Below are 12,424 nucleotides of genomic sequence, written 5' to 3'. Positions count from 1 at the left end.
AGTGTTCCTTCAGTATGTTCATACGTTCTTTGAACATCATCGTGCCATTTTTCTTGCGATTCTAGCTAGTTTGATTTCTTAAAGACAAAAAAGTGTGTTCTGGAATGAAGAAACCAGGGAAAAATCATATGGTTGTTACGATGAAATTTTAAATACTTTAAGAGCTGCCAAGAAAGCCAACTCTTACATAAGCTCAGGTAAATAAATCTAAATCACAAATACCACGAGTTAAAATGTTTATATACTTTTAGTTCTTTTATGATATCCTATTTACTTCTCTCCCCCTCTCTCTTATTTTCTTTCATCAATCCCATAACTCAATGTCACTATTGGAATCGCCATAGTGACTATAAGAAAACATAATTTAGAGTTCAAACTCCTATATGTTTGCTTATAGTCCCTATGATGATTCAACTAGGACCATTAAGCTACGGAATTGATGAAGACAAAAAAAAACAAAAAAAAAGACAGGATACAACCAATCCTGCTCAGCTCAGCTCGCTTCAGCTCATGGCGATGATAGTGCGATCGCAGCCCTCTAAACTTTAAGGCAGTGGCAGGGCATGGGCTGGCAGCCTGCCCCAACTTTTCTGTTCCTCCCCAATCACCCCTTCAAACGACTCGATTTGTTTATTCCACACTGCGCCAAAGTTCCTCACTCGCTAACCATCTTCAGTCCTTTCAGTTTTTAGCAGTTAGATTTGGCAATTTCCAACGAGGTGCAATTCTTAAAGCTGATGGTCATGTGCTGCATCTCCTTAATGAAGACACCGTACGACTGCGACGCGACGGTGGGAGCAGTAATTGGATGAGCAGCGACTCTAACTTTCGGCGGCGGCGGCCGCCCTCGTGCTCCGATGTGACTGCGATGCCAGCGGATTCCACTCAATTAAGTACATGGCAACGGAGAAGGAGAAACAGAAGCAGGCAAGCCGCCCCCACACGTTTCTTTTTTCTCCAATGTTGACCTTGAACTTTTCATACGGTCGATTTCATCATTCACAGAGTTAAATTAGAGAATCGAACAGGCAACCACGCCACCGTATTTTCGTCGGCTTTATCAAACATTGATCCTCGTTCATTTTTACAAATCCATCCCAACTCGATTATGCAAGCCGCCCCCTCACGTGAAGCCACGTAATCGGCATTTAATTATCAATTCATTCGTTGGAAACTTGCTGTCAGCCACTAGCCGTGCAACACCGCATGCATCAAACAATGCGATTGAGTTTAAGTCCAATCGAATTCGAACCGGATCTTCTAATCAAGCACTTCGTACCAAGCCGGGATGGGAAAGAAGAAGAAAAAACAAAGAATAGAAACTAAAAACTGACCAAGGCATCCGGCCGTCGGATTTGTTTCAGAAGAAAGTAGCCGGCAGGTTAAGATCGAACGCAAAAGGAGGCTTCGGTCTCGCCGCCTCCGCCGCCGCGTCGTCCGCCTTCCTTCCCTTCGCCGCCGCAGCGCTCTTCTTCTCCAGCTCCGCCCACGTTGCCGCCGCATCGACGGCCTCCGACCGCCATCCGGATCGCCCTGATCCGCCGCCCGCAGCCTGATGCGGAGGCCCGAACACCAGATCTCTTCCGTCCGCCGTAGACACCGCGCCCGATCGCCACCGTGGAGTCGGACCCCATCCGATCTGCGCCAGTGCCTCGATTTCCCCGGCGGAGCCGAAGTTGGTCTTCGCCTTGGGGCCGCGGAGGCTGAGGGCAGCCTCGTCGTACGCCCGCGCTGCCTCCTCCGCCGTGTCGAAGGTCCCCAGCCACTTGCGGGTCTTCTTCCACGGGTCCCGAATCTCGGCCGCGAAACGGCCCCACGGCCGCTTCCGCACCCCGCGGAAACGATTCTCCCTCGCTGCTCCGGCCCCCGCCGCCGCCATCGTCAGGAGTCAAGGTCGAGCAAAGCTGACGACGTTGATGCGAATCGAAAGAGCTCAAAGCGGATGTATTTATAAACGGAAGCGCCGGTCTCAATTCCGCCCGACAGATATTCGCTAAAACGCTGTCTATTTTTACGCAATCGCTACTTGGCGCAGTAAAAAAAGAGTAAATCTTGCTGGCCAGAATCTGGTCAGCTAGAAATTCTTATCTCCCAATTCAAAGCGGATGTATTTATAAAATTAATGGTATAAATTGCCCGAAAGATATTCGCGAAAATGCTCGTATATTTTTACGCAATCGATACTTGGCGCAATAAAAAAAATCCCATCACTGTCGCCATCAATAAACGTGCGGTGGGCGTTAGCGTCGGGCGCTCGGCGCATTAAATGAACAGCAGTGATTCCACTGCGGGGCACCGGGGTTCGTGTCATCTGCTGGAATCACGGAGTTCAAGGCAACGGCACGACGTCGATCGGCCTCCATCGGACGAAGGGCGACGTCGGGCTCCGAACGTGTTCGGCTAACGAGGATCCCAAGCGCCGGAACCCACAGATGGGGTGCACGTGCGCAAAACGCGGCGCGGAATGGTGGGCGACTCGCACGTGCCGGGCGAAGAGTCTGCCACCATTTGATTGGCTGATGCTCCAAACTTGGTACATTGATGGGTATGCACAATATCTATTAACGAGGAAAAAACTCGGACTATCTGGGTACATCGCTCAATTTATTATAAGGATAATTTTGCATATAACCCCTATTGATAAATAAATTTTTACATGTAATTTTCATCTATGAAAATTTTAAACATCTTTACCTAATTACTCATGATATTTCTAGGTACAAAAGTCTAAAAATCAGTATAAATCCTCTTAAATTGAGTATATTAACTTAGAATTTAGTATATTTTCTATCAAATTGAGTATGATTCTTTTTTCACCTCAAAATATACTCGATTTTAGTTTAATGTCCTGAATTTAATAGGAATTATACTCATTTTTAGACTATTTGTACCGAAAAATATGAGAATTAATTTCGATAGAAAATATACTCGATCATAATATACTATATTATAGTGTAAAGTGCTGAATTTAACATGAATTATACTTATTTTTAGACTTTTTATACCTAAAAAAATAAGAGGAATAATTTTGATAGAAAATATACTCGATTTTTAATATAAAGTACTGACTTTAAGAAGAATTATACTCATTTTTGTACTTTTTGTACGCAATTTTGGAATTTTTATACCTAAAAAATCTGAGGGGCAATTTAGGTATCAATATTTGCATGAGGGAGTTGAAACAAATAATACTTTACATGCATGGAGTGGAAACAAAATTTTTTGAACATGGAAATTGCATGTAAAATTAACATTGTGATTATGAATTTTTCTCTAATTTACCGTTATTATAACGTCCAGCCAACACTTTTTTTTTTTAATTTTATATATATATATAAAAGCAAAAGTTAATAAAAATATATTCAATAGGAAAAAAATTAGAAGATGTAATTATAAAGGTATCTTTTAAAAAAATAGAAAATTTTGTATGAGAATAGTTGAGTTTTTTTATTTCTATTTTTTAAATCTTAAGTTTTTGAAATATATTTTTATTCATCCTCGAATTCTTCACTCATATCAATAGTCATCATCTAACGTCACCATTATAGTATCGTCGTGTCACCGTCCTCGTCCTCGATCATTGATATTACATAATAGTACATACATATAAACTCTTCGATTTAAATAAATTTTTTTATTTGAATTAAAGGGATTTTTTTTACATCGGATCCTTTAATAGTCCTTAAAATCAGAAAAAACAAATAATATACGTAATCATTTTATATTAATAAAAAATAGCTACTGAGGGTATATAAATTGTCCTTACGAGGCAATTATAAAAGAGACGGTGGTGTAATTATGCTCGGATGATAATTATTTAAATTTAGATTAATATGAGATGGATTAATATATTAAAGGATAGTATGTGCTTGAGGGTTTTGTGGTGAAAAACTTTATTTTAATATTTATAAATCTATTAGTGAACTAAAATCCTAAACGCTCGACCTTGATTTTGGGTTTTGCAATACCAATTGATTGGTGTAAACTTAAAATTCTGGATTTAGGCAAGTATTGTATCAATTGATTGATAACCAATTCTAAACACACAAAAACTTTCCAAATCGATTAATCAGATTGATTGGGTACTGTCAATCGATTGATGCAATCGATTAGCAGAGATTTCTTGAGCGGACAAATTCTTACCTCAATCGCCGATCGATTCTTGTTTTCTAAATGCTTCTCTCCAACATGCATTTATCACGAGCAAATTCAAACTTATTCCAACTTGGTCAATTGACCAAAAGATCTTCCATAATCATTGTTTAGATGTCATAAAAATCATTCAATACTATAAGTTGGAGTCAATTGTTTATTGTGAACGCGACATAGATGAAGGGTTGATATTTGAGTTCTATAACAACTTGCATTCTTTATGAAATGATTTGCGATATCGAACCTACATCGCTAAATACAATCTAGACTTTACTCATGAAATCTTCCAAGAGTTTTTAGAGTGTTGTTCTTTTACAAATTATCTTATTTTCTACCCCACATTCCCTGATCTCTTGCCTCCACCTTTTGAGCACATCTCTATTCTTCCATGTATGAGCATTTCTATAGACTACGTCGTTCGGATAGACCTAGTGCTTCTATCATCATTTTTTCTGCTCTTGAAATATTAACTCAGGATAATACTTTGTTCAAAGTTGTTGCCAATTACATTTTACCTATTATGACCCGTGCATTAGCTACTATTCGACCTCCATATATTTTCATGTTATATGCATGCTATCAAGCTCTTGACATTAATGTGGCATTTAACATGTTCATTGTATCATTCATTTCATCAAACCATTACATGGTACAATTCATATGCCATTTGAACATCTTATCATAGATTGATTGGCATCTTTGGGCATCAATATTTTATTGGTGCAGTTGGCACTAATGGCTAAACCTAGGTTTTGATAAATGATAAATTGATTAAAGTTAATTATGGTGTGATCTAACTTTTTTATCAAGTATGTAGGACTTAACAGGTCTAGATGACCTAACACTAGGCTGAAATTCAGCTAGGCCTGTTAGACATGATAGTTGGTGGAATATCCAGATAGGTCAAGGAATGACTGATATCTAGCAGGAAGTTTGACTAGATCCATGGGACCTGATAGCTGGCCAAAATCCAGTTGGGTTTGCGAACCTGACAACTGGCAAGAAAACTTGGTGAGTCAAAGGAGAGTCAAGCGATTATGCATAGTAAGTAAGGTAAGTCACTGGAGGAAAGTGATCCAGCAAGGATGAGTCCCAATTAGTGATTTTGGGTGATGGTCCAGTTTAGGTCCATTTTGGATGGCTAAACTGAGATCATGACTAGATCTTGATCTTGGACAGAGATGATCTAATTAACAATGTTATTTTATTATTGTATTAACTCAATTTTGTAGGGTATAGTTTGTTATTTGGACTAATACATTCTACAGGGGTGAAAAGCACCTCAAGCTTCAGGTGTACAATGATTCAAGGCACCTCCTGTTCGAGTGGAGGCGCTTCAGCTGCCTTGGCCAATGACCCATGTAGACAAGCACAAAGGCGCCTCCCATGTAGTTGGAGGCACCTTGGAGCGTGGCGTGAAGGCACCTCGGAGCGCCTAGAAGGTGCCCTCGAACGGATAAAAGCTGCAGGCTGCGGAGCTTATCGAGCCTGAAGCTCAAGAGATAACTTTTACACTTGAAAGCGCCTCAAATGAGGATTAGAGGTGCCCTCAATAGCCAATAAAAAGTAGAGTTTGGCCAAGTATTCAATACAACTTGAATACAACTCTTCTACGCGATCATTCGAAGTTTCAGCTACTCCAACTTCATGCTGCTATGACACTGCTACTTTTGACTGCTGTTGGCAAACTGACACCAACACCTGAACTCTCGACTCCGACAAATCTTGTGTTGGTAATAATTTTGTTTAAGTTGTTTAAGTTGTTTATTTTGTTGCAAGGACAGTGTTGATTGTTACACTGTCCTTTACTTCATTCTTATACTCGATTCTCTCTTCTAGTGGTTTCAGAAGAGGTTTTAGTGAATTACCCATTAATACAGTCCAAGGGATCATGGGTCTTGGAGTGAGAGTTGCCAAAGGCTCTAAACAAGTAACCAACCTTGTTCTTTGTGTTCTTTCGTTTCTATTTTTCTCTTGCGCACTTTACGCTCTATTTTAAATTTCTAAAAATAAAAAGTTTTTAAAATACATGTGATTTACCCATCCCCAGTGATTTACCCCCACGTGCCTTGATCCTTCATGTTTCTCATGGCAAGTTGCAGCAGATGATCGCCAAGTTTTCCAAGATTATAGTATGGCCATTTTATTTGGTCGGTTTGGAACTTGATAGAGGCCTCATGAGATTGATAGATATTGTCAAATGGGTGAGAGGCCAAGACCGTGACTTTGGAATAAGGGATAGGTACCAGTTGCTTTCATCCCTAGGGATCCTGAGGTAGCTAATTAGGGGGATGATGCTAAATATGATACACACGATCGATATGATGATCTTTGGTCTCAAATCCTTGAGCTCAAGAAAATTATAGATACACGATTTGAGGAGATACGCTTGGATTGCGATCTTCAGATGGCCGAGATGCATGTGCAACATGAGGGTCTTGAGTGGAGCTAGATTGATATCTAGACGAGCGTTGCCTCACATGATTTGTTGTGCTCATGGATTACTAGATCTCCTCCTCGATCATCTCCTCCAACGGGTGATGCTCCTCTGGCTAATGATTATCCTTCTATGGATGATGATATCGTTTCGCGTATTTAGATCTCGACTAGGGTTTGGACATTGTGTATTCTATCATGATACTCAATATAATGTAACTGATTACTCTTGTCTCATGGTAGGCACATTTTGTATGGATGAGTTTAATTTTATATGATGCTTCTAGTTTTTATTATCCATTTGTGATGATTATATTTGTTATCTTTATGAGTTTATGTTTGGATAAGGGAGTGCTCCGTCATTAATTGTTGGATTCACTAAAAAAAAAAAATACAGTTTTACTGACGGAATTACCGACGGAAAAAACTTTCTGTCGGTAACCTTTAATTTTACCGACGGAATACTTTATTCCGTCGGCAAACTCAGGATTTACCGACGGAATACTTTCAGGAGTCATGTTCGGTTCTATTTACATACTGGCTCTTCATATGATCATATGCTCATTTTTTGTTCAGGTATCATTTTATTATAAATAAAATTCGATATACATATATGCAAAAATATTTATTTATATATCAACATGATCATTTGATATTTGTCTTTTGACAGAATTTCTAGCATTATCTTTTATTCTTGTATTATTTTGCGTACTTTGCACTATGGTATGTATTCTGTAACTTTGCACTATGGTATGTATCATTTTGACAGGATTTATATATGCACTATGGTATATTGTTCAGTTTAGTTTATTTTAGATGACTATAGTTGTTTCTAATAATATGAATGAATTCTTATGATATTGTGATTGTTTAAGTGTCGATTGTGTAAAAGTGATTGTTTATATGTGATTGTTATATATATAAATGATTTAAGTGTGGATTATATGTTTGTGTGAAGATGTATGAATGAAGTGTTAGAATGTGTAAAAGTGATTGTTTATATGTGATTGTTATATATATATATGATGTAAGTGTGGATTTTATGTTTGTATGAAGATGTATGAATGAAGTGTTAGAATGTTATGATTGTTTAACTGTGGATTGTGTACATGTGATGCTTTAATTTATGTGTAGATTATATTTGTTTGTGTGGATTGATTGTAATAGATTATATCTGTGATGGTTTGTATATTTGGAATTTGTATATATGGAAATTGCCAAAACAGACAGAATCTGTGAATTTTTTTTTATTTTACCGACGGAAATAAGCATCCGTCGGTAAATATCGGAAAATCTACCGACGGAAACACTAATTTCCGTCAGTATATCGATATATTACCGACGGAAACACCTTTTCCGTCGGTAATTACCGATGGAAAAAGGCTTCCGTCAGTAGTTTATTCCCTGGCCAAAATCCCTGTTCTGGCAATGTTTCCGACGGAATTATGGTTTGTCGGTATATTATTGCCGACGGAAAGTCCTACTTCCGTCGGTAATGACATTTCTGACAATCGGTTACTGACAACTGTATTTCCATCGGTAATCCGTCGATAATTTATTATACCGACGGAAGGCCGACGGATAATTCTGTCGGTAAAATTATTTTTTTTTTGTAATGATTGTTCTGGTGATATATAAAGATGTACCTTGTCGTTCCATATGTTAAGGGGGAGTACCCTTTATTGACTGTTGACGATGAAATTTTAAGCATTTTAGTAGCTGCCAAGAATGTCAACTCATACATAAGCTCTGGAAAATAAATCTAAAACAAAAATACCGCGACTTAATCTGTTTTATCTACTTATTAGTTCTTTTATGATATCCTATTTATTTCTCTCGTTTTTTTTTTCAACAATCACACAACTTATTGGAATCACTATAGTGACTATAAGAAAACATCATCTAGAGATCAAACTCGTATATGTTTACTTATAGTCCCTATGATGATTCAACTAGGAACATTAAGCTATGGAATTGATGGGGGGAAAAAAAAAAGGATACAATCAATCCTGTTCAGCTCATCGCAGGCCAGTGATAATAGTGCGATTGCAGCCCTCTAAACTTCAAGGCAGTAGCAAGGCATGAGCAGGACCAGCCCTAGGGTCAAGGTGGGGCCAGTACACAAGGCCTCATCTCAGATAGGCCCCACTTCTATTAGTAAAAAAATATTAGTATTTATTGGATAAAAAATTAATTTAAAAAGATTTAATTGTAAAATCTAAAATGATTGTAGATTTTTTTTTTTTTTTTAAAGTGTCAATAATAAAAGATAGAAATACCCATGGGAAGGAGCTCGATGATATCTTTTCTTCCTCTGTTTTAAATTCACTTTTGCTCCCTATCTCACACTCAAACTATTCTTTCGCCCACTTTGATAGCCACCGACAGCCACCTTCCTAATTATCAAATTGTGATTTCCAGTATCGTCGTCGTTGCATAGTTACGTCACCATCGATGCCCACTGATACTATACACGCGCTTAGACCCTTTGAGTCTTCAATTTAGGTAGAGTTTTTTTATTTGATCCATGCATATTGATTTAACTTTGTGCATGATTAAATAAAAAATGATTTTTGTTTGATCTCTTTTTATTATGATAAAAATCTTTATTTTGTTAATAAAATTATTTTATAGTATTAATTTTATTATTTTTTTATATAAATATAAAAGGTCTATTTTTTGTTTGCACCGAACCCTTTAAAATCTAGGGTCGGCCCTGGGCATGGGCATGGGCATGGGAGCCTGGCCCAATTCACCTGTTCCTCCCTGGTCATCTCCTTCGCATCATTTGTTAATTCCACACTGTACAAAATGTTGGATCGAATGAGTGCGATAGAGGGAGAGGTTGAATATTACGTTTTTTAAAACTCTTCTTTTACTCGTTAAAAATAAAGTCGTGCAGCGGAAATATAAAGAACAATTCGGTTACTTGGTTCGGAGCCTAGGTCGACTCCTACTCCAATGCCCGCAATCCTTGACCGCATAGATGGGAAATCCACTAATACTCATCTTTCCGAAAACCTCGGAAAGAAGTAGTGTGTACAATATGCAAGATAGTAACACCCTACTATCTTGTAAGATTTTAAGTACAATGCAAGCTTTTATAAAATAAAATATACCGATAAAGATTTACGATGAAGCTTGGTCGGCCCTTCTGGATGGAGCATCTTGCGAGTTGTAGACCAATAGCAGAAGCTTGTACAGAGATGATTTTCGAAGTAGGATAGCGTTGTACCCAACCTCGGACCTCGAGCTCTCTTTTATAAGAATCGTTGATGTTCGGTCGACCGATCCCTGGGTTCGGTCGACCGATCCCTGGGTTTGGTCGACCGAACTAGCTCCCTTCCTTTCTGGCTGAGATTCGATGCTGATTCAATCTTTGGCAATTAATGATCATTAAGGGTTCGGTGGACCGATCCCTCTGTTTGGTTGACCGAACAGGCTCCTTCCCTGTTCGTCGAGATTCACATTTATTGTGCCTTTAATTATTTATCATTTGGTCGACCGATCCTCTGATTCGGTCGACCGATTAGTGTAATTTCCTTCTATTTTTGATTGTTGCTGATTGAATTGACTGTGCTGAGTCACCCTGGTTCGGTCGACCAATCCCTACATTCGGTCGACCGATCATGTCATAACCTGCAAAATAGTGTTAGACAAAATATCCCTGCAACACAAAGATTAGCACAGTAATATATAATGCTTAAGTAATATTAGACAGTAGAACCTGTCTTAATCTCAACTTGAAAACCTTCCCGGTTTCTTCAGTTAGATCAGTGATTTTAGGTTGTTCCCTTCAGGAACTCGACCTCTCTGTCACTCCTCCAGTTGTTTATCTCAACCTACCTGCCAAACATTGATCCTCCAGATCTTTTTTGGACTTTTCACTTTGCCTTGATCAGCTCGCCAGGACTTTTCTTTCGACTTTCAGTCCTCCAGACCTCTCGATCACACTGCCAAGCGTCAGGTCCTCTTGACCCTCTTGGACTTTCACCTGGATTCCACGATCTGCTAAGACTTTTCCTTCCTAGCCTCCAGCTAGGTCTTTCCCGGTTAAGAAAACCAACCTGCATAATCAGTTAACTTGTTAGATCACAACAAAGCTTAACTTAAACCTTTGACAACATCAAAACTAAGGTTTGATTCTGGTACAACTTGGACCAATAATCTCCCCCTTTTTGATGTTTGGCAACCAAGGTTCAAAGTTAAGTTAAAAGGTATAGAAATAAATAAGCAAGCATTTTCACTCTCCCCCTGAGTTGAATAACTCCCCCTGAATTACTATCTGTCTCCCTTTGACACACATCAAAAATAGGGGAAGTCAATAAATAAAATTAAAGTAGAAGTTTGATAAAAATATTAGATTGAAAGACTGTATAAATTTGTAAAGTTATAGATTGTGAAAACAAGAATTTTGAACACTTTGGAAGATTTTAAAATTTTAAGTTAAGTAATTGAAAAATATGTCGAAAGTAAAAGTTTGAAATGTTTTATAAGAGATTAAGTTTAAGGTATTGAATTTGAAAAATGAACCCAAATTTTTGAAAAAATAGTAAAGTAAAATATAGCTAGGTTATAGTTATTCTAAAGAAAATAATTTTGAACGTTTGAGTGCAAAGTTTAAATTATTAAAATTTTAACAAAGTTAAAATATTAAAAATTTGGTAAAGGAAAATTTTAATAAATCTTTAGTTAGATTAAAATTTTAGGAAGGATAAAATTTTAAAAATTACTTAAGAAAATAAATTAGAAGAAATAAATCTTTTCTAAATTTATAAGCTTCCCCTAAAATTGATAATTCCTAAAGGTGCAAGCATGACTTTTAAAAAACTAAAAAAAAATATCCTTATGATGAAATGCCCAACCTTAGTACAATGCTAACTACCATAAGATAGTAGCTATTGATGCAGGTTGGTCAATTTGAGCATTTAAGACTAACTAGGTTGTTACTAGCTAGTGAACTCAAATTGATCAATGTACGTTATTTAAAGCCCAGATTTATAGCGATGCACTGATATAAGCATATGAAATCTTAGGCTAAGTCCTAAGCATCCCACCCATTCTATGGTGTACAAGCAAGGGATCCTACTGTGCTTGTGAGATGTTGGCTTCTAAAACTATAAGATCATGCAATTCTATGGTAGGATCTAGTCTACTCCAGAAAGATAAGAATATTTTGAAAGAATATTGGAAAACAAAATTTTGAAAGGGAGAGTTTACAAAATTAATTTTGAAAAACTACTAAGTAATATTTTTCAAAAACATGTTAAGAAACTTACTCTATAAAACACATCCCTAATTATCTTCTTAAGTTACTAAATTCAGCTTTAGGTAATGGTTTAGTAAAAATATCAGCTAAGTCTGATTTTGATTCAATATAGTTAAGTTCAATATTTCCTTTGGAGACATGATCCCTTATGAAATGATGTTTAACTTCTATATGTTTAGTCCTAGAGTGATGTATTGGATTTTTAGTTAGATTTATAGAACTTATATTATCAATGTAAGTTTTTATATTCTTATATTCAGGTATGGGACATCCATAGCAATTGAGTTACGCATTCACCCATTACTATGTATTCGACTTCAGTGGTAGATAAGGCAACACAATGTTGCTTGCGACTAAACCAACTTGTAGGACCGTTGGGCCGGCTAGAAGGGTTGAATAGCCTGACAATTAAAAACAAACAACCCTTCCTCGAACGATTAAGCTAACACTTGTAAAATGAATTAAGCAGATAAATAAAAGCATAAAAGTAAATACGAGGCACCAGATGTTTACTTGGTTACAACCGATGTGGTTGTTAATCCAAGGAGGATTAAGCTCAAAAACTCC

The 12,424-nt window shown here is 37.4% G+C and overlaps 1 protein-coding gene across 1 annotated transcript; it reads right to left on the bottom strand.

Moving 5' to 3' along the window:
- Window positions 1-1,360: 1,360 nt before the first annotated feature.
- On the bottom strand, window positions 1,361-1,879 carry LOC122026481 (ethylene-responsive transcription factor 8-like). Its single transcript, XM_042585222.1, has one exon. It carries the CDS (start codon window positions 1,877-1,879, stop codon window positions 1,361-1,363), a length of 519 nt encoding a protein of 172 aa, XP_042441156.1.
- Between the last annotated feature and the right edge of the window lie 10,545 nt (window positions 1,880-12,424).

Source organism: Zingiber officinale, chromosome 10A, assembly GCF_018446385.1.
Source record: "Zingiber officinale cultivar Zhangliang chromosome 10A, Zo_v1.1, whole genome shotgun sequence".
Lineage (NCBI taxonomy): Eukaryota > Viridiplantae > Streptophyta > Magnoliopsida > Zingiberales > Zingiberaceae > Zingiber > Zingiber officinale.
Note: the sequence above shows the minus strand (reverse complement) of the source record. Positions and strands in the feature narration are given on the sequence as shown.